This window comes from Gouania willdenowi, chromosome 24 (assembly GCF_900634775.1).
Source record: "Gouania willdenowi chromosome 24, fGouWil2.1, whole genome shotgun sequence".
Lineage (NCBI taxonomy): Eukaryota > Metazoa > Chordata > Actinopteri > Blenniiformes > Gobiesocidae > Gouania > Gouania willdenowi.
The window spans coordinates 18,295,872-18,319,666 of NC_041066.1; the positions used below are offsets into that span (position 1 = coordinate 18,295,872).

The window sequence follows — 23,795 nt, forward strand, 5'->3', positions numbered from 1 at the left end:
TTTTAAGTGCCGAAAATGTCTTGAATGTGGAAAAAATTGTGCAGAAATGGCATTGAAATTTGACAGAGAAGTGGCAAAAGTGGGAGAAATGTGGCAAAAAATGCAAGAAAAAGTGATGGAATTAGGTTAAAATATGGCAAGTTTGGTGTAGTTGCAGAAAAATGGTTTAAAAAAAACAACCAAAATGAGCTTAATATTTTTAATTTTTTTATATTTGTTTCTTAAATGCATCTGGCGACACCCTCACAGTGTCTTGCGACCCCAAATGGGGTCCCGACCCGAAGGTTGAGATCCCCTGATTTAGAAAATGTAAACTATGATAGGAGATTTGTGAATAGGAGCGAGAAGGATTTTGGCGTGATCTGATTGGCTCGTGCTTCTGCAGTGTCCCTCCCCCTCGGAGAGCCTACTGCGGCTCCTGCTGCTGCTGCTGCTGCTCGGTCAGGGGAAACCTCTGTTCCACCCTCATGGTTCACTGTTTGTGTCTCCATATTATCCATGCCTGTGATCTTTGTGTGCAGCAGCAGCAGCAGTGAGGAAGAGGAGGAGGGCGGTGGGAGGAGGAGGAGGAGGAGGAAGGCCCGTGTGGTTGCTCAGGGGGGCGGAGCCTATAGGCACTGCAAAGAGAAGGCGCCGCGCACACAAGGAAAGGTAAGACACTCTTTACGTAACGCACATTATATTGTGCGTTTTAGCTGCTGCGCGGCCACGCTTCACATTCTGTCTGTTGTTGTTTTTTAATCCTTTCTTTTTTAGCTGGTTTCTGCACTGGGAGACACTGTGGCGTATATTAATAATGCGCAGTTTATTATTACACATGATGCCACTCCCTGCATCAACACTGATGCATTAGTCTTCAATTAATGAAATAACACGTGAAAAGATGCGCATAACTTTTATTTTTTTTATTTTTTACAAATTCCCTCTTTCTCAATCTTTTTTTTAATCAATTCATATTTTTATTATAACCTTTCGATCTTTACATTATGAGGAAGAATACACGTCTAACCTTATAGATCAGTGACGCTTCAACATGGATACTTCCACACCAGTCGCTTTATTTCTTGGGTCACATGACACACAAAGTGAATTTGGTGTGAACAGGGTGCTGAGCTCACGCCACTCCAAAGCCCGCATTGCTGATGTGGGCATCTGTCCAGCAGAGCAGTGAGTGAGTGAGTGAGATCATCATCATCATCATCATCATCATCATCATCATCATCATCAGGTTTCCCTCCACTTCATACTGAAAAGAAAGTCCATGTAGACCCTGTTTTTAGCCACTGACTGCATAGCAACAGCTTGTTAACAGGCTGCCTCGCTCATTTAAAATGTGTGGTTCAACTAGAGGACAGAATGCAAGATTTAATATTTTTATTTTTTTTTTTTGTATTTTTGGGTGTTAAAGAGAGGAAAAGCGCTTTGGGGTAGAATACCAATCCGGATTGTGTAATAATCCCATCTGTCACCTCTGAACCAAAGTCAGTGTCACATTCTAGAATCCATCCATTCATCCATCCATCACAAAGTACTCCCTTCACTCTTATGATCAGTTCAGAAAGTCGTTTTTTCTTCCAAGTCATGATATGGCAGTGGTTTCCAACCTTTTTTTTTTTTTTTTTTAAAGTAAATAAATACAGGATAGCCAGGATTAGTGCACAAAGCGATAAGATGCGCCAGCTCATATATATTTATACTGCAATTAATTCATTTATCTATTATGATCCTTCCTTTTTCTCTTTCTTTTCTTTAAACGGCATTTGATTTCAACTAGATTTATATTTGAGAAAGTGAAAGTATAGAATACAGTTGTTGTCGTCATTTTAATTTGAAAAAGGATAATAATGAAACATTTTGAAATATATTTTTAAGCAGTAATTATGTATTTATTTATTTTTATTAACTACTAGACGCTTCAGGCAACCCCATTTAAATTTCAGGTGACTTCACATGGGGTCACGACCCCAAGGTTGAAAAGCCTGATACTTGTATCTGCGAAACATCATAGTTTTCTAACTAATCGTAAGAGTCTCTGTGTGTTAATCCAGCAGTTGTTTGATGACTTTAATGACTATTATTATTATGATTGATTATTATTATTATGATTGATTATTATTATTATTATTATACTGTAATGTGTGCACTTGTCTTTAATCCTTATTTAATTAACAGTCTTCTCCTTAATTATGTCAATTTTTCTTTTTCCTTCTTTCTTTCTTAGAGTACATTATATTAAAAATAACACTGTAGTTTAATAGTCATTGTAAAAAATAAAGGGATGCTGTCCATTTAGTTACAGAAATGAATGAACATTTACCAAATTAGGTGAATATATTTGATAATTGCTACAACAGAAACTAATAGATGTTTGCGGCAACCTTTAATGAAGTGATTTATACATGTGTCCTTTTGTGTGCTTCTTCATTTGTGTTCATTTGTGTGCGTGACGCAGCTCTGTGTGATGGATGGGAGATTTCATTTAATTGGAGTTCTTGCTCATATTCCGTGATTACCTCAGATGCTGGAATAAGTTTGCAAACAGAGACGAAGGAAGAAGCTCGTGAGCGAAAATCAACATTTAGTGAGTCAGTTGAAAGCCTGCGTTGTGTGGGTGTGTGTACATATGTGTGTGTGTTGGAGTGATTGGTTCAATTTGATCTGATTTGTGTGAAAAATCTGGCAAATTCAGTTGATACGGTGCAATCTGATTGTTTACAACAGGTCACTGCCTTATTTATCACTTCATCTTTAATTCATTTCCTTAAAACAGTGATATATCCTCATGGTTCGGCAGCAATAGACTGTTTAATCTGATTGCTAATGTTAGCGAGTACACACGCAAGGGTTACGGAAACATGCTGGAGTGATCAGTTATGTGTGGTTTCAAACTAAGATGGTCCTGATGGTAAAGTGATGACAGAATGGAGATACTTAAACAGTGAAGTGCATGTACAGCGGGAATGGTTTAACGTATGGAAATGAAGCGTTTCTAAATGTTCCAATTTGAGTTCATGGCATGTTTAGGAAAAAATTCTGAAGGTTTACACATGTGACTGTGTTTTTAATTCAAAAATCACTTTAGAGCTTGTGATTGTGGTAGAGCTTAAAAATGACCATCATTCAGAATGACTTTAGATCCAACACAACCAACAGGATCATTCCATGTCATTCCATGTCATTTTGCAAAAATTCTGAAGTTTTTACCAATTGTTCTGTGATTACTCAATAGGCACACTGTACATTTTTAGTTTGATCAGATTAATTCTTTTTGATATAAGGCCAATTTAGTGAGCAGGGTATGTGTCGATTATGGTCCTTAATTTACTTCCATTTTCAGCTTCCAATATCTCAGGAACTACATGACATGGGAACCTGAAATTAGGTATAGTAATACAGCTCCACATACTCTCTTAAAATATATTTTTAAAAAAAACATCTGCTCTATTTGGTGGACATGCCAGCCACTCAAATTTGGAAAAAAAGTTTGTCAGGGTTTCGGGCTTGAACATGTTTGTATTACCTTTATCTCCCTGTAATTTGATCAGCTTTGAACTATGTACATAGACTGTTCAAATCACTAATCATTCGTCAGATATATGTTTTAGTTCTTGGGTGATAGTCTCTTGAAATCTGAAAAAAAATCATTTTTTTCCTATTTTCAGGATCTTCACTTTAAATTTCCCTCATTTAGTGACCATTTTTTATTTATAATGGGGGAAAAGGTTGTCAGATGATTTGAGAAAATTGGAAGGATTTTGGAAAAATTCAGAGTTCTTTCAACAATTTCAGATTAAAAATGACTGCCATCATGTGACGTACACAGGAAAACTGTGAGCCCTGTAAATATGTGGACATTAATTGAAGTTGTCTATTTGTAAAGAGATGTCTATAACTACATTAGGTAGTAATTTGCATAATGATTCATGTTGTCTGTTGTTTGTTTTTTACATTCTCCTGCGGGCCACATTGACGTTTCTAAAGGGCCTTTATTTTGATGCGTGTGATCTGTAATATTAACTCAAATTTTGAGTTGATGGTGAATTTTCCCATATAAAGGCAGTTTGAACATATTCTCTTATGGAGTATCCATATATGGTCCTAGAGAGGTACAGTCCTGCAGGATAGAGTGGTCATACACACCTGGATGCAAAGAGAGGCTTCTATGACTGAGTGTATAGTGTCATGTTGTAATGCAACATTACGTAAATCCACAATGTGTTTTTGATTGAATTTCTAGGATGACAAAAAATGTGTTGCAAACAGTATAGTTTTATGTCTAAAAAGAGTCAAATCCTGTTGATTTCATGGCGTTGTTTGAGACGACACAGTAGACACAGATGGTTAAATTGGTCCTGGTTTTTGTGAATCATTGCATGCTCTCTTTGCTTTGCTCTGTGGGCGTGATTATTCTAGGAGAGCTTCTGTGCTGCCTAATGGATGCAGCACAAAGAGCTGTGTGCCCCCCTCCCCCCTCCTTGTCTCCCACATCCTTTCTGTCAGACTTGTTGATGCTTCCATCATCTGCTCTTTGTGTCTCCTTGTCGTGACCCCGTTGCTCACATCTCCACAAGGACCTGAATTCTATTCCTGCCGACACAGCAAAGGTTTTATTTGATTTGAATGTGTTACAGTATATTTTGAATGGAGAGCTGTGTAAGGTGGAAAGTTCTACGGACTTCTGAAGGTCAAATTTTATTAACAGTTGCTTTGCGTTTCAGAGAAATGTGGGTGCAGATATTTTAATGTGTGGGTTACGAACAATTGTTCATTTCGATTGCAAATTTTTATTTAGATTTATTCACATACTTTTGACTAAAATGCAACTTGATTTTAGTCAAAATTTAGTCAGGACTATTTCAGTTGTAGTCTAGTTTTAGTCAACTAAATGACTTTAATAAGATTTTAGTTGACTAAATTTGTTACAGATATAGTCGATTAGAATTTATGCATTTGTATATCTGATATTTCTAAATACACAGATTTGATGTGATCAATGCGTAAAACCACATCATCATATCAGTTTTGATTGGACTTCATCTTATGAGACAAAATTATAGTTTAGTTTTTGTTACAAAAATATCAATATATTTGGATATAGTTTTCATTCGCCTGCATTTTTCTAAATTAGTTTTAGTCACTTAAAAACATGTAATTGATGAAAACTATGACGAAAACCTTTAGTCAACAAAATGAACACTGATGGGAACAAATATTACAAAACGTTTACACTATGTCATATTGTGACACTTTTTATCCCTCGCCACAAAGTGTGGAAGGGGGATATAGGTTTGAGCTCCGTCCGTGCGTCCGTCCATCCGAGTTAAAGGGGACAGCTTTTCTCAGAAACTGTTTAAAATAGGATAACCAAATTCGATGTGTGGCTTCAGGGTATCAATACCTTGACGGGGTTTGAAAATGAGAAGCGCACAATTGTTTTTTCTGGAGTTATTGCCCTTGTTCCGTTTTTCTTTACTCTGTTCAAGGTATCTTCAAAGGGGACAGCTTTTCTTAGAAATCGCTTAAGATAGGATAACCAATTTCGGTGTGTGGCTTCAGGCTATCAATACCATGATGGAGTTCGAAAATGAGAAGAGCGCAAATATTTTTTCCAGAGTTATTGCCCTTGTGTTGTTTTCTTTACTCTGTTCGAGGTATCTTTAAAGGGAACCGCTTTTCTTAGAAATCATTTAAGATAGGTAAACCAAATTTGGTGTGTGGCTTCAGGGTATCAATACCTTGATGGAGTTTGAAAATGAGAAGCGCACAATCATTTTTTCCGGAGTAATTGCCCTTGTTCCGTTTTTCTTTACTCTGTTCAAGGAATCTTCAAAGGGGACAGCTTTTCTTGGAAATCATTTAAGATACGATAGCCAAATTCGGTGTGTGGCGTCAGTGTATCAATACCTTGATGGAGTTCGAAAATCAGAAGTGCGTAAATATTTTTTCCAGAGTTATTGCCCTTGTGCCGTTGTTTTTATTCTGTTCGAGGCATCTTCAAAGGTGACAGCTTTTCTTAGAAACCGTTTAAGATAGTTCGTAATTTGATTTTCTGATGTGATTATATTTTCTTATGTATACAAATAAGTTCTTAGATTTAGGACATTTAGGAAAAGGTTGGGAGTTATAATGACAACCAATCTGGCAGGGAATGTTATGTTATCTCTGTGGTACTTGTTTCGTCCTCAAAAGGTTTTTTAAAAACAAAAACAATGGCCATTCTATACGATCTTATTATCAGGGCACAGAAATCTTGAGATTGTGTGTTACCTTGTCAACTGTATTTAACCATATATTTATTTTGTGTTTTATTTCAGAGTGAATTAGTGCTCACAGTGCAGAGGACACCTGTAACAACAAAGGATGACTCAGGACTAATTTACACTGTGCTAAATGTGTTAGTAGAGGACAAGGGAGAGGGGGAAAGAAGAACTGTCGCCTGATGAAGTAACGCAGAGTGGAAAGACTCCAAATGAGTGATGTTCCCCTCAGGCAGGGATTACCTCCCCCCTGTTATCTCCCTTTGCATCTCCACCATTCTTCCTTCCTCATTAAGCAGAGAAACCATCCAACTCTCAGACTCTAATCTGTGAGAGCTCAAGTGCATTCAACAAGCCCCACACACACACACACACACTTGCACACACACACACACGCACACAAACACACGCACACACACTCACGTAGTTGCATCCTGCTCATGGTCGTTGACCTGTCTGCCTCAGCTGCTGCTCCTGCCCCAGTCTTAGACCATGAAGAGGCCCAAGCAGCAGACGGGGCCCCTGAGCTTCCTCAACTTTTTTACTCGGAAACCCAAGTCGGAGCCAAGAACCGAGAGGCCTCTAGAGGCCTGGCCCAAAGAGGAAGTGGAAATCACTCTCACACCCAGCGAGTGTCCGGAGCAGGTGAGACCGAGACTTTGACCATTGTTTGACTTTTCTTTGTAATTCTTTTCACTAAAATGAAAGTGATCTAAATTTTTTTATTTTTTTTTTTGATTTAGATTAACTTTTTTGCTTTATTTGGATTGATTTATTTCTTCATATAATTCCTACTTTTACCGTGCATGTGTGTATTATGTGTATTTCTTTATTATTTTTTATTTAGAATAGGATAACCAAATTTGGTGTGTGGCTTCAAGGTATCAATACCTTGACGGCTTGATGGAGTTCGAAAATGAGAAGCTCGCAATTATTTTTTTCGGAGTTATTTCCCTTGTTACGTTTTTTTTTACTCTGTTGGAGATATCTCCAAAGGGAACAGCTTTTCTCAGAAACCTTTTAAGATAGGATAACCAAATTTGGTGTGTGGCTTCAGGGTATCAATACCTTGATGGAGTTTGAAAATGAGAAGTGCACAATTATTTTTTCCGGAGTTATTTCCCTTGTTCCCTTTTTTTTACTCTGTTCGAGGTTTCTTAGAAACTGTTTAAAATAGTTAGTAATTTTATATTCTCATGTGGTAATATTTTCTTATGTATACATCTAACTTCTTAGATTTAGGACTTTTAGCAAAAGGTTGTGCATTATAATGATAACCAATCTGGCGGGGGATGTTGATGTCTATGTCTTGTTTTTGTTATGTTATGTTTATGTGGTACTATATTCCGTTAGGATTTCTTATCTTGTATGCTGCTGGCCCCTAACACTGAAAAATGGCAATGAAAAATCTTGAACCTAATTGAATCGATCAGAACGTTTCTTTTCATGAAGCACAAATTTAGAAATGTCCCACGGTTGTGCAAGAGAGAAGCCCCTCAGCGAAGTTTGGAGATCATTAACTAACCTCTGCTTGCTATTAAAACCCAAAGCCATTAGAGTGTTTATTTAATGACAAGTTATTATCTATATGATGTTGCCAAGAAACCAAAAAAAGTAGATCAAATACAGTCCACTAATGTGCACGCATCTGGATCTCTTCTTTCTAAACTGTGCTGCTGAGTATGCACATAAATCTTCGGGGTGTGCTTTGCCATGAATCTTACCGTACGATGCGATTCACGAAAAAAGATTAACTCTTGCCTCTACAACGGATTCTGAATCTGTTAAGTTCCTAAATTCTTAAAATAAAAAAAGGAACTACTTACATCTATAAAAGTACCCAGTAGGTTTTATGAAAATAAAGTGCAATTAAGTGAGGTAGTTTAACAAGGTGTGATGTGGTTCACTGACACCTAGTGACCTGACGTTTACGTGCTATGCATATGTTAGCGCAATTAAAGTTTTTTCTTTAAAAAGCGATTTGGACATTTTTTTTGATCGATGCGATAATCTCACGGTGAAATATTGCGATATATGGCCGAATTCATTTTTTTCTTACACCCTTAATAATTCTACAAACATTATATAATAATATTATTTATTTAATGCACTTTGTTTTCCAGGACCTCAGTCATACTGCAGAAGAGGCGGGAGAATCCAGAGTTTTTGGAGCCGAAAGAGGAGAAAAAAGTGGTCCCTCGACCGCGGCTGAAGTGGGTGAAAGCGGCGCCGTCACTGGCGATTGCGTGGCGGGCGACTGCGTGGCGGGCGTCAGCAGCGGCTCCACGGGCGTCCTGTCTCTCTCGTATTCGAGCCAGGAGCAGCTGTTGGACGAACATCTGGAGGAATGCCCGCTGTGCCTGCTCAGTCAACCTCGCTGTCACTTCCCACGACTCAGCTCCTGCACTCACAGGGCCTGCAGCGACTGCCTGCGTCAGTACCTGCGCATTGAAATATCCGAGAGTCGGGTGGGAATCGCATGCCCGCAGTGCACTGAGACGCTGGCGCCGCTGGATGTCCGTGCCATCCTGGATGATCAGGCACTGCTGGAGAGGTTTGAGGAGTACACGCTGAGACGGTTTCTGGCTGCTGATCCAGATACACGATGGTGTCCTGCACCCGACTGCAGGTGAGGGTTGAATTTGGATCTGTATATGCAGTCAGTGCATGTTTTGGTCACTGGATTTTCCTTTCAGAAAAGGATCATTTAAAAAAAAAAAGATTGGTTATTTGATTTTAATTTTAAAATCTAATTTTTTTATTTATTATAATTCAAGGAAAAACTTTAAAAGCTGGTTGATCCTAGGGCTTGGCGATATGGACCAAAACTCATATCTCGATATTTTTTTCTCAAAATAGCGATATACTATATAAATCTCAATATTTTTAACTCAATAAAGTCCTACTAGAAAGACAATTCTGGGTTAAATCTGCTGTTGAAAAATGCAACACAGTGACATGTTAACAAAAAGCTGCACAATATGTGCCACTTTTGAGTTTTTCTCCTATTAGGGACAGCACGTGTGAGTGAATCGAACTGTGTTTTTCATGCTGTTCTGAGAAGTAGTGATAGCAGCGACTCCTAAAACAGGTATTGTAATATAAAATAAGCTGTGAAATAAAAATATATCGATATAGGCAATATTTCTGTATCGCCAAAATAAAAAACTCAATATATCTTGAATTTCGATATATAGCCAAGATCTGGGTCAGTGTATGTTTTGGTCATTGGACTTTCCTTTTGAAATTTTAAAACTCAAATTATAATTCAAGGAAAAAGTTTAAAACGGGTTGATCCCTTCCCATATTGACTCCGATAAAGAAAACATGTCTTGATTTTTAATCCTTAGTTTAAAATTTTCAAATGAACATTAAATAACTACTACTTTTATGATTTTTAATATCCCATTCTGAACAGAAAATCCAATGACCAGAACATTCACTGGCAAACAGTGCAACAGTTGGAAACACTTGAATCTAATGTCACAGTCCAACTGTAACTATTACAATGCTGGTCAATAGTAGTGGTGTTGAAAAAAATCGATTTGCCGATATATTGCGATATTACGTCGCGCGATTCTTGGATTGATTCAAAATGCATCCACATTGATTTTTCATTTATTTTAATTTTAATTTTTTTTAATTGTTTTTTTTTTTAACCAGGAAAGTCTTTTCCACTGCGGGAGACATTGTAACTGCACAAAGAAGTGCACTGACACTTGGGCATGTTGACCAGCTTGTGTTTTTTTTTTTTAAATCTAAAAACAAAGTACTAACGTTCTGCATTTATTTGTTGTTCTAGGCGTATACCTCAGTTAAGTTGCATTAAAGTCATGTTCCACTAAAGTCAAAGTTAGTTTAAAATCCACAGGCAGATTGTATGTTATTTTTTTTATTTTAAGCTGTTGGCACATGACATGTTAAAGCCAACTTTTTGAGTGTAAAGTATGCCTATAAAATATATTTCATACATAATGTTCTCATGAAGGTGTACACATTTACAGATTAGTGGTTTCTTAGGTCATTTTTTCGCAATGATCACCTTATACTTTAATATGGGGATATATCGTATCATATCGTGACCTATGTATCGGGATACGAATCGTAAAGCCAGATGCCAGGCAATACACACCCCTAGTCAATAGATTGACGGATGGACGGATCCACTGGTCCAAAGCGTCACCACTTTATTGCTCATAGAGCTGTAACAGGAGAGGCCAGCTAATGGGAAACACTAATGTCTCTTTGCATGTCATCAGAGCAGCTGTTTACTACATGAACTTGTTGTTATAAATGAGAATGCATAAGATCCGGTGAGCGTGAATGAGCAAGAAATGGGATATTTCAGCTTATTTCATGTTAAAGTCAGAATTCAAGATAAAAATTTCACACCTGGGTGTTAAAAGTGTTGTTTTGTTGCATAAACTGTTCCCAGTTACGTTATGTTTCCTACATCCACGCATTCTTTGAGGTCTTAGTGACAGATTAGCAAGACATTGCGTTGGCTCGGAGAAAGTATGAAAGTGTGTGTCGTATGTGCACATGTTTATAGTGAACATGTATGTGTACATGTTTATAGTGAACATGTATGTGTACATGTTTATAGTGAACATGTATGTGCACATGTTTATAGTGCACGTGTGTGTGTACATATTTATAGTGCACATCTATGTGTGCATAACGTTTCATGTATGAGGCTATAGATGACATAGTGAATCTGGAGTAGGGGTGGGAACCTCTGGGTACCTCACGATAACGATTATCTCACGATATGACGATACTGTGATTATCGATATATTGGTCAGAAATCAATCTACGATAATCTATGACATAACAAGTAAAAAAAAAAAGATTAAGTGAAAAAATACATTTTTTATTTTATATCCCTGAAAGACAATACATTGAAAAAGTGTCCTATGAACAGTGACACTATTTTAGTGTAACATTTCTGTAAATAAGTGTCAACATACCAATGTAAATGAATAAGTATCTCCAACAGTGCTTTATGTAAACAAAAAATAGGGTCTTTCTTACACCAGTGACACCATTATAGTGCAATATTCCAGTAAACAATATATTGGTTCCTTCAACAGTGACAAAATTTCTGTGAAGGCCTACCTGCACATTTTAGTGAAAAAGGTTTTGGAAAAAAAATAAATAAATAAATAATAAGACATTCAATTAAATTTTTAAAATATCAATACTTAGCGTGAGCATATTGATAATAATATATTGCCGTATCGCGATATTGTCACACTCCTAATCTGCAGTGCTTGTAAGTAATCCTTATTTGGTGGTTACATACCGTAGTTATTTTTAAAATGTTTGAGCTTGTTTTATCTTCTAGAAAAACCTTTATTCAAGCATATATTTTGATGCTACATTTCTCTTTATTGCTCTTTCTTCTAACATCATTACTTTCAGATTATTACTAATATTTATTTTTATTCAATTGGCTTTTTACGCTATTTCCCACTTACAATAATGCCTAGTTTATTTGCTCCTTTGTTAATCTGCAGCTGCACGGCTGAGTGCAAGAACTAGGACTATATTTTATTTTTCCAAAATTAAGGCCAGTGGAGCAAAACAATCAATGTTCCCATGGGCCCAGCACCAACTGTTACATGGCCGCATATTTGGCAGCAACTTCGGAACTCTCGTCTCAGAGCACAACCACCTTTTATTGAGAACTACGTGAGAACTTACTGCAAGGGTGGGGGCCAAGCGACACATCGGATGTTTCAAATTCAACAAGTTCTTTTAATTGCTATTATTTACCATGTACAAAATTCAATAAAATAAGTAAACTTTTTGGATATGAAACAAAAGACTTTGGTAAAACTCTCAGATAAAAAAAAAACATTTAAATGCTAAATCTGACACATGCAGGATGCTAACAACGAAACTCCCAGGGTTTCTCATTGTTTTCAACTGTAATTTTGTACGATATGTAAAAATAAAAACACAGAAGGGCATTATGGACAGAATCGCCTGAATTTAACTACAGTACATCCTTCCTTTCCTATGTTTTGGAGTGACTATTATTGTGAATAATGTTTGTGATGGATATTTGCATTTCTAAATAAAAAGAGAGTTTAAAAAAAAAATGAAAAAAAATTCTCAGGACATCCCATATTGTAACAAAATGTCAATAAATTGGTAAGAAACAAAAAGTGTGACCTTTTTTGGAAAAATAATGAAAAAAATAAATTTTTCTGCTTCAAATCTCATAAAAATAACATAACATTTGTAATCACATATTATAGAACAGTAATAAAGCTCTTGATTGAATGCTCAAGGTTAACAAGGCCACTGTTTTAAAGGAATGTAAATGATAAGGGAGGATTTTTGCAGAAGCACAACTCACTAAACATACACACGTGATTTATCGCTGGTCTGACGTAACTGTGGGTTGGAGTCGTGTGTTTACAACGTTCAGCCTGTGTGATTAATTTAAATCACCTGAAAAACACACTGGGTTGAAAATACGAGCTGAAGAGCCTCTTAAAGTGTTAATCACAGCATTGCCTGCACAGTAAAGCCTTTTATCTTACATGTACAGTACCTAACTAGGAAAATATCTTTGTTATTTATGTTATTTTACCTTTGAAGAGCAACACTTCCTCTTATCATGATAACAGCTCAGGGTCTGTTTTGTCTGTGGATTTATTTCTTGTTCAAATCTAAATAGTTTTGTCTTTTGATTTAAAATAAAGCTACTTTGACCTTCAACTGAATTACAAGAACAATGCATGAAGGGCATTCATTGTCATCGTAAAACAGGTTAAAACAAGTAAAAAAGTATCAGATCGCATGGTTCTAGTAAGTGCTGTTGAGCGTCCATAACAGTCCCAATATTACTGCGGGTATAATAGTTATATATATATAATAATGTATTTAGCTAGAATATTTGCATTTCCTGAAGAAAAGATGCAGGCCCGTGTCGCACTGCGTTAGCTTAGCATTAACCCTAGCATTAGCATTGGCTTAGCATTAGCATTAGCCTAGCATTAGCACCAACCTAGCAATAGCTGAACTACATTAGCAATAAAGTTGAAAAAAGTTGAAATGGTTTGAAAAAGTAATAAAAATGAAATGTTATAAGAAATGTACAATGGACAACGTTTAAGAGCAGGGGCCACAAAATGTGTTTGTTTGATTGAAGGGCCACATTATGTACTTTCATGTCAGCATTCAGAATAATGACCAATCTGAGCATTAACACTGGAAAAACAAAGGGTTTTTAGAGTTATTTTGTCTGTTTTTTCTGTCAATCTGTGTATTTTTGTGTATTATGTGCATTTCTGTTGTCCTTTTGTGTATTTTTCCTGTAAAAATGTATCTCTTTTGAAGTCATATTGTGTATTTGTGTTGTTGTTTTGTTTGATTTCAATACTGTGGATATGTGGAGCTGTTTTTTTTTTTTGGCATTTTCTTGTCTTTTTGTGTACTTTTGTTGTCATTTTCTATAATTTTGTATTTTTTTTTTTGTCATTTTGTGTAATCCTGTTGTAGTTTTGCTTGTTTGTAGTACTGTGGGTTTTTTTGGGGTGTTTTTCTTGTCTTTTTGTGTGTTTCTTTTGTCGTTTTGTACATTTTTTTAGTAGTTTTGTGTGTTTCCGAAGTATTTAGTGTGTTTTTCTGTATATATTACGACTCCCTTTTTTGTCGTCCCGTTCCTTCAGTTATGCAGTGATAGCGTACGGCTGTGCCGAGTGTCCCAAGCTGAGCTGTGGACGAGAGGGATGCGACACAGAGTTCTGCTACCACTGTCGGCAGCTGTGGCATCCCAATCAGACGTGTGACCAGGCCCGGCGTCAGCGGGCTCGCCACACGTCAGGCGGAAATGACGCCGCCACGCTATACGTCTTCAATGAAGAGCCGGGAGGAGGTAGAAAGTTAGAAGATTCAATCGACTTTTTATTGGGAAATTTTACCTTCATTATTAAGGATTTTAAGCACATTCAGTTTATTGCACAAAAAATGTTGATAATGCTTGGATACTTGCCAATTTAATATATTAGCTTAGCACACGTCATGCCATTTTTGCATTGACTCCAATTGTTTACGAGAGTGAAAAAATAAATAATTACTTTTTGACATAAAATTCTAAATTTGGTAAATTTGACAAAGTTTTAGTATATTTGACAAAATTTTGATATCTTTGACAAAATGATATTTGGTAAATTTGGCAAAATAATATTTGGTAAATTTGGCAAAATTTGGTAAATTTGACAAAAAATTTGGTAAATTTGACAAAAAATTTGATTTGACAAAAAATTTGGTAAATTTGACAAAAAATTTGGTAAATTTGACAAAATTTTGCAGTATTTGGTAAATTTAGCAAAATTTGGTAAATTTGACAAAAATTGGCAATATTTGGTAAATTGCAATATTTGACAAAAATTGTCAAAATTTGGTGATTGTTCATGCATGGGAAGGAAGATGGTTTTGTTCATATAGGGCACTGTGTCAAACTCGAGGCTCGGTGGCCAAATCCGGCTCTTTGGAGCTTCCAATTCGGCCTGCAGGAGAAAGTCAAAATGACAGAGAAAACATGAATCATTCTGTAAATGAAACTCAACAATATTTTCAGGGGCTCACAGTTTTACCGGTGCTTATTTTGCATGATTGTAGTCATTTGTAATGTTAAACTATTGAAAAAAAACCTCAAAATTTCTACAAAATGTTTTAATTTTCCTCAAATTATTACAAACAATTTTCCTTAATTAAATAGAAACTGGCCACTGGAGATGTAAAGTGAAGACCCTGTTGGCACTGATATCTGTGACTTATTGCTTGGATATTATTGATTTCTTACATATTTTATATTTTATGTATTCGTACAAGTGCAAACAAGGGCACAATAATGTTGAAATTGTTCGATTTCCAGCATAAAGTCTGTGGCCCACTTGAGCTCAAACTGCGCCGTATTCGGTCCCTGAAATAAATTGAGTTTGACAAACCTGGCTTAGCACATTGTTAAATAAACATCAATGATATTCTCTGATGTTTAAAAACTCTTCAATCTCCATTATATTCCTTGCTAGGTGAAGGTTTTGGCAGTGTGTGAGCACGAAAGACTTCAGAACGATTCCACCTTAGCAGTCGTAGAGTGTCCTTGCCTTGAAAAGTGCAAAATAACTATTACAGGACGTGCTGCGTCTCACACACTGACTGTGCTGCAGATGCTGAGGAGATCAAAGCGTGCCCTCGCTGCGGTGCCTACATCATGAAGACTAACGATGGCAGCTGTAACCGAATGAACTGCACTGTGTGTGCCTGTCAGTTCTGCTGGCTGTGTATGCAGGAGATCACCGACGTGCACTACCTCAGGTATCAACCAATCATACTTGCTCAGCCTCTAAAGCAGCGGTTCTCAACCTTGGGGTTACAAGACACTGGGAGGTGGTCCCCAGATACCTTCAAGAAACAATTTTAGTCCCATATTTGCTTATTTTGATCCTTTTCCCGCCTGGTTTTTGCTCCTTTTAATTCATTTTTGCTACATTACTCCCATTTTTGCCACTTCTTTATCAAATTTCAATGCTTTTTCTGCACGTTTTTTTCCACTTTCAAGATATTTCCAGCACTTATAAACCCTTTCCTCCACTTTTCCCACCATAAGGTCACACATCTTGACCCATTATTGTCACTTTTAACCTTTTTTCACCATATTTCATGCTTATTTGTGCCAATTTAACCACATTAATGATTATTCATGGCCATTATTTGCCAGTTTAAACTAAATGTTCCAATATTGACTCTTTTGACCACTTTTTCTGTCTGTTTTTGCCCACTCTAATTTACAACTTTTAACCAATTTCTGTGGTTTTTAAAATCCTGTTGGTCACTTTTAACCCATTTTATTTCCGATTGAAACAAGAATTTACATCTTTAAGATGACCATATACTATGGCACAAATAATAATAAACTCTTGGATAACAGTGGATATTATTCAGATAAATTCATGTGGTTCTCACAGATTCATAGAACAATGGACCATTATTTTGCTGACTTTATGGATGGACCCCAAACATCTCTCCCCTTTATTCCCCCTTATAGATGTCCCTCTCTCCACATGACTGTTCTTCAATGTTCGTGTCTGTGTTCAACCACCTTCAGATGCAGTGGGGGTCCCCGGTTTCTGGCACCTTTATTTTGAGGGTGGCGGGCTAAAAAGGTTGAGAACCACTGCTCTAAAGAACCTGTTAGAAACCCAAAGATCAGACTTAAAACGTCTTCTGTTTGTTGCAGCATGGTTTGACCTTGTGATCTTTAAAGTTGAACTAATCCCATAAAGTCAGGATATCTGCATTCACCCCACCATTAGACACTAAAGTAATACCTATCTAGACAGAAAAAGAGCGACAATCAGCAAGGTATCATTTATTGAGAGGCTGCACTGCTTTAAAGATCCTGTCTGGGCTCACATCGATTTTTCCACTGTCGATCCGCCATTAGTTTCTCAGGCCATTCTGCCCAGCGCTGTTCAACTAAAAGTTTATGTCATAATTTTTTGTTTAATGATTGTTTTTAAGTGACAACAACTAAACTATGACTCATTTTTAAATAAAAGTCATATGTCGACAAAAAGTATTTCAAAATATATTTATATTTTTGTCATGTCACGTGGGGCGAAATCCAATCAGAACTCATGTGATCATGTGGTCTTGCACATTCATCACATCAAATTTGCAAAAAAAAAACCATCATATCAGGTTGATCCATGGTAATTAAATATTTAAAAAAAAAATGCATAAACTCAGCGTTTTTCAACTTTGGGGTCGTGAGCCCATGTGGGGTCGCCTGAAATGTCTAGGAAATGGTAAAAATATATGTATATATATATGTATATTTATTACTGATTAGGATAATATTTTAAATGTTTTGAAATTATTATTCTTTTTCAAATTAACACATTACACACAATGAATATCAAGCAATATTAAAATTTATTATCTAATCCTGGCTACTCTTTATTAAACATGAACAAAAACGAATTCTAGAAAAAAAGAAGAAAAAAGTCCCTGGGGTCGCCCTAAGATGGGGTCACGACCCGAAAAAGGAAACTAAAAACGTTTTAGTCCAAAGACTAGATCAAAATGAACACTACCTGTCCATTCCATTGATGATTTGATCTTTATGCTTTATGCTATAAGCATCAGTGTATACAAGGTAAATATGCATCATTTTCTCAGTTTGAGCAACATTGTTAACTCCCAATGCAACTCTTTCCACTATAATAGCAAAAAAGATAGTAACACAGTCTACACCTAGTGTTTGTATTTGATGTTTTATTGCTATTTTTACTCCTGGGACAAATTACACGTTGACCAATTTGGTTAAAATGCTACGTGCTGCATAACACCTGGATCAGTCGTGTTCACATTGCTAATGCATTGTAAAGCCATCACCCAGTCCATCCACTTCTATCCACTCAAATATAGCGTATGAAATATTAATAAGGTTTACTCACCTTTCCTGACGCTGAGTAAAACAGAGGAGCCAAAAAGGCTGGGCTCGTATTCTGTACGTGAGTCGCTGGAGCTCAGGGTTTTTGGTTGAAATACACTGACTCTGGTGTGTCTTTTGGATTCTATACAGTATTTAATTAAGAAAATGATTTGTAACTGCAGTGTCTAACAATGACGTGTGTTAATGGAGCCACAAACTCCAAAAACAGATCATTGGTTCCCAACTTATTTTGGATCGTGACCCCCACGAAGACATTTTTCTTCTCCTAAAATTACTTCTTGATGTGTTACAAACACAGAGTATAATCAAGATTAGTGACATGTTGTGCCAGCTTGGATATTTTACACTGCCTTTTATTTGAATGATTAAGGATAGAATACAGTTGTTTAATATTGTATATTGTGTTTTTGTTTAGAAAAGAAGAAGAATAATTAAAAAAAAAAAAAAAAAAATCAAAGTTAATATTTTTAATCAGTACAATTACTGAACATTTCAAGGGACGCCAATTAAATTCCACTCGACCCCAAGGTTGAAAAACAATGAAATAGATGCAGGCTGCCTTCATTAATAAAAATAATGTGTAGTTTTAATTTTTAGTAATTTGTGTAGTAATGCAATATACAAACAGTAAAAATGTCACAAATAAAGATACTGTTTTATTCCCTATTATAATACTATGTACTAATATTTTTTATTTTATCATTTTTTGGCATCTTAGTCCTTCCGGATGTACATTCTGGGGGAAGAAGCCATGGTCTCAAACCCGCAAGGTCCTGTGGCAGGTGGGCATGCTGCTAGGAGCCCCTGTGGTCATTTCTCTTATAGCGGGCATCGCCATCCCAGTCATTATCGTGGGCATACCAATCTACATGGGTCGAAAGGTCAGTGAAAACAGTCATATTCACATTATGGCAACAAAAAAAAAAACAAACAAACACAAGACATGTTTATCTTAAAATTATATTTACAAGGAAGAAATGCGCAGATGTCACATGCTGTTTGACTTTATTCATTCATGAATACGATGTATCAGAGATAACGAACAACACTGAAGAAACACTTTTTCTTATTTTTCCTGTTATGTTTCATTTGTTGCCCTCCAGGTCCATGGCCGCTGTAAGAAAAACAATATCTCAGGAAGCAAGCACTACTTGACTGTAGCAAGTGGAGTGATGATGTCAGTGTTTGTGTCACCAGTCATAGCAGCTGTCACAGTGGGTAAGAAACAAGCAATGATGACACATGTTGTTCTGCAAGCAAAGGGAAAACAGATTACTAAGCCCTGCCTAAGATCTCGTCTTACGTCTAATGCAGATGGAAATGACTAACACCTAAAGCTGCTACCAATTACACATTTTTATGAAATAAAATCATAGTTTAGGCCTCATGAATCAATAAATAGAACATCATTTACTCCAAAAAGCAAGGAAAAAGGTTGAAATCGCATCTCGAAAGTTTGTTTTTCAGTTTTCCGAAAAGTTTCGAGCATTGTTCTTAAAGTGTCCTTTAATTATTATTGTCATAATGAAAGAAATATAACAAAGCTGGCAGGAAAAAGTAAATTGTGTAAGTACAAAAGCTGCAAATCCACACAGAAACTATGAGGAATTTACAGTAATAATGTTGCTCATTCATTACTTTCTTTGTTCTGTAATTAGTTTCAATGACAGTGTAATTTCTCTCTGTTCTCTTCCAGGTGTGGGTGTGCCGTTAATGCTGACATATGTCTATGGAATCGTTCCCATGTCGCTCTGTAGGAATGGCTGGTGTCGCCCTCAGAGTGAACCTCCTGAAACAAACCAAATCCAACTAGAGGACTTAGCTAACTGTGAGTGCTGAACTTTACATGTAATAATAATAATAATAATAATATCCTCAAGGATTTTTCACACAAGTGATTGGTTTGTGATTTTTTATTTTTTGCCCAATCTGATGAAGTTTCAACTTCTCTTATAGATCTTCTATTCTCTCATGTAGTCAGTGACCACTGGACAGGCCGGAGGCCTTCATTGCCCAGTGACACCAGCGTCCAGGAAGTCCGAGTCAGTGTACAGGAAGTGGGCACGCTACCGAGCACTAGCGAGGCACCTACAGAGCTAGATAGATATATGGAATTGGATGAAGCCACAAAACACCCTGGATACACCCAGCAGGACAGCCAGTCTGACTGCCAGGTGGTCATTGTGCCTGACAGCAAGCTTGATGACACACAAGCTCTTCCATTGAGGTAATCCATCCCATCAAGAATTATTCACCTTTTTAATGTCTTTGGCCCTCATTTATCAACCGTTCGTACATTCAGGACTTCATTCGTGCTTTTAAATGTAAATAGTTCTTTATACTTTTACAAATGTGCTGCAGTAATCGGTAATGTGATGAATTATAGGTGAAATTGGCTGAAGGCATAATAAAAACAGATGTTTCAATCATTACAGTAATTTCTTTTAATATAATATTTATTGCCTCAAGTGTGCGAACTGAGGCTGATATAAAAGGCTTATCCTTCCAGGACCTCTGTTGTGAAGTTGCTCGCAGCGCACACAGGGGGGCAGACGTCACCTGCTCAGTAGATGAATAAATTAGGGCTGTATGATATGTCGAGATTCAAGATCTATCGCATTTTCTATTTTGGCGATATAGAAAATTACAATAGCGCCTATATATATATATATATACTGTATTTAAAGCTAATTTTGTTTTAAAACACTTGTTTTAGGAGTCGCTGCTTTCACTACTTCTCAGAACAGCATTAAAAGCACAGTTAGATGGATTTCTAAGAGTGTTCTAACCCAGACCTTCACCTAATAAGCCACACTAAAAAATTCACTCACACATGCTGTCCTACATAGTAGAAAAAGCCAAAAGTGGCACATTTTGTGCAACTGATTGTTAATAAATGTGCCTGTGTGGCATTTTGTATCAGCAACCAAATCTGCACCCGTTTTCACACAAGGTTGATAAACGAGGGCCTTTGAGTTTTGGTCTCTACAATGCTACAATCATGTGTTCCATTTGTGACTACAGAGATGGAGCCAATATCGAGGTCCGAGTTGAAATTGAGACCCATCCCAGAGGTGCCCGCCAGTCCAGCCTCAGTAGCATCCGGTCTAGCCGAAGCCTGTCAGCGGAGTCACTGGGACACCCCCATTCCCAGTCTCAAGACCACCTGTGTGCCTCGGAATCAGAGGAGAGAGATGAGAGACGGGGAGGAGAGAAACACAAAGTGGAACCAGGAGAAGGCAAAGGGACAAATTTCCCAGGCTTTGATGTAGACAGTGTAGTATGAGCAGGTTTTCTAAATGGTTGGAGGTGTGGTTATAGGGATTTAGGGAAACAGAACCAAAACATTCGCTGACATTTCAGCGGATCGAGCGGGACAATCGTCGGCCGAAGACGCCTCGTCTTCACAGACAGCCCCTCCCACCAGATGCCTTCAAGCTCCGTCTTCTAAGGAACGCGTGTGTTCAGAAAGTGTGTTAAACAGCATGAGATTTTGATTTAAAAACTGCAGAAATACATGCTGTGAGGCCGACAGGGGAGCATGTTTTCCACTGTTATCCTTCCTCAGAGAAACAAGAAACACCATTAGATAATCCTTTTTTTTTTTTTTTTTTTAATAGCAAATTCATTCCCTTTCTTATTCTCCCTTTACAATTACTGATGATCATAAGCATGGTTTGTTTCCTTGGAGGAGCGTAAGGATTCAGACACAGCTCTGTACTGCATGGATCCAGCAGGTCAAAGGATCTCTATGTGGTTGAAGGTCTTTTTTAGTGCGTCAGTGTGCGAATATAGACAAAAGAATGTGACTTAAAGGAGCAGGGTGACTTCATTTTCAATATCCATTCCAGACACAGTCAGGAAACACAAGAGTCAGTTTAAGGTTTAATAACATGATGTTGACCAGGGTTGGGGTCAATTATAATTGTAATTGTAATTAATTACAGATATGGCATAACTATAATTGTATTTGAAATTGAAGAAAATCTGTTGCTGTTGTAAACATCATTGGATCGTAATTGAGTTCAGATAATTGACTTTGTAATTGTATTTGACTTGGAAATTCTATAAAAGCTGTCAATTACGATTTCATCAATCCTGGGGAACCATGTTACCGTTCTATGGCTTACACACATGTAGTTAACATTTATTAAAATGTGTTTCATATCAAGTCATGTCAGTTCTCTTTAGGATCATTTTACCATTTTTAAAATAATTGAAATCAAGGGGTGTCAGAATCAGAAAAAAGAGGCTCAGACGCCCACACCAAAAACATTAATACCCATATTTTTATTGATTAGGAAGCCTAACAAGGTAACCAAGTGATGAAAAAAAACTGGATTATAGATAATATTGTTTTAGTGTATTTTACAGCTGATTTAAGACATGGGTCAAAACCAACCTGTAATCATAATAGATGCTAAGGTTAATTTTAAGGCATTATTTATTAAAGGCTTAGAAATTGTAATTAATTGAATTTGAACTTCATTTCAGAATGTAATTATAATTGAGTTTCAGTGGAAAATTAATATTTGTAATTGGGAAAAAAAAATGCTGGTCCCCATTATTAGTTAAAAAATGTAATTAATCCCAACCCTGATGTTGACCAAGTAAAAGTAAAGATTAAAGATTGATGCAGAGTGGACTAAGAAAAGCCCTTACTGGTCATTTATCCAGTTTTTCTCTGACAACATAACGTTTCTGTTTCTCGAGGAGTAAATCTGGTATTTTTAGATTTCTGTGTCGAGATTTCAACAGATTGTGCACCTGAGTCTTCAGTAAGCAAAGGCATATTTGACAGCACTGTTGGAATCGCCTGTAACTACTGTTCATAACGTCATCACAGATTCACAGTCTTCCAGGGAAGCTTTTAGGCTTCTGATTGGTTTTTAGAGCAGCTTTGAGCCTCAAAGAGGCATTTTTCCCTCTCAACTCGAGGGAAATTCTATACTTCAGTTGATAAAAAATGCTCACTCTTTTAATGCAGGATCACATGGCAGCAACCGTGCACCCGTTATACCCAGAGGACTCTTAACGTCTTAATGCTGCATGAATGTAACTCTGTGTTTCTCCAGAGATGGAGATAAATACATGTAAACAAACACACTCACAAAGAGCTGACGGTGTAATGGTGTTGGAGAGAAACTCAGAAACTCACAGAGCACCAAAAATGACCATAAACAAACAGCATGGCTGCCGCTGCAGGCTCCAACCAACTGGTGTATTTGTTAGACATACAGGACTAATACAGTAAAAGCACTGCTCACATTCCACAGTGAAAAACTAGTGAGAGGATTTAGGCCTTTACATGATAAACTGTGATGAGTTGAAGTCAGTGAATAAAGATTTCATTAAGAAAGATGACATCAATGTGTATTTTTTTCCCCCTTTGATAAAGTGTTGTATTGTAATATTGCAGGTTTTAAGTGTGTAATTCTAAGCATCAAAATCGATTGGATCAAAACTCACAAGTACGTCTCAGGACAGAAGTTGCAATTTTAAGGGAAAATTAAGGCAAAATCTTTTTTTCTAAACGCATTTTTGAAATACTGCGATTACTGTGTAGTTTTTTTACATTTGCAATTGGATGCATTTAAAACTATTTCCTACAAAACATCAATTTATTTTATTTTAAATATCAATACCATCTGAATTGAATGTGTTCATTTTATTAAACTGTAGGTCAATAACAACAAACATCCTTTAAATACAGAGCAAGACATTGTTGGGAAAATAAACATTTGGAAGATTCCATTAAGGGATGCCAAACTTATTTTTCCTCAGAGGCCAAATGTGAAGCAGTTTGATCTCTGGCAAGCTGCAAATTTTAGGTGATAAATGTGAAATTTTCCACATTATTTGTGCCCCTTTTTGCACTTCCACGTATAGATGATAAATACAGTTTTTAAGAAAATTTACCAACAAAATCCAAGCAATAAATGACAAATATTCATGCTGGATCTTCTCTTCAAAATTCTCTAATTTTGTGACCAATGCTTGTGTAATTTAGTGCAACTGTATAGGATTTTAGAAGACCAAAGCATTCTTTGGACAATTAC

The 23,795-nt window shown here is 36.7% G+C and overlaps 1 protein-coding gene across 3 annotated transcripts; it reads left to right on the top strand.

The window, feature by feature from the left end:
• Window positions 1-439: 439 nt before the first annotated feature.
• On the top strand, window positions 440-21,958 carry LOC114458127 (E3 ubiquitin-protein ligase RNF19A). 3 transcript variants are annotated; one of them, XM_028440402.1, is made up of 10 exons: window positions 440-651; window positions 6,315-6,902; window positions 8,381-8,886; window positions 13,943-14,148; window positions 15,446-15,593; window positions 18,455-18,617; window positions 18,840-18,954; window positions 19,433-19,564; window positions 19,693-19,963; window positions 20,761-21,958. In XM_028440402.1, exons 2-10 carry the CDS (start codon window positions 6,750-6,752, stop codon window positions 21,020-21,022), a joined length of 1,956 nt encoding a protein of 651 aa, XP_028296203.1. In that variant the 5' UTR covers window positions 440-651; window positions 6,315-6,749; the 3' UTR covers window positions 21,023-21,958. The 3 variants fall into 3 exon arrangements, with proteins under 3 accessions (XP_028296203.1, XP_028296205.1, XP_028296204.1); XM_028440404.1 differs by having other exon boundaries at window positions 19,714-19,963; XM_028440403.1 differs by lacking the exon at window positions 440-651 and adding an exon at window positions 5,731-5,928.
• Window positions 21,959-23,795: the final 1,837 nt, after the last annotated feature.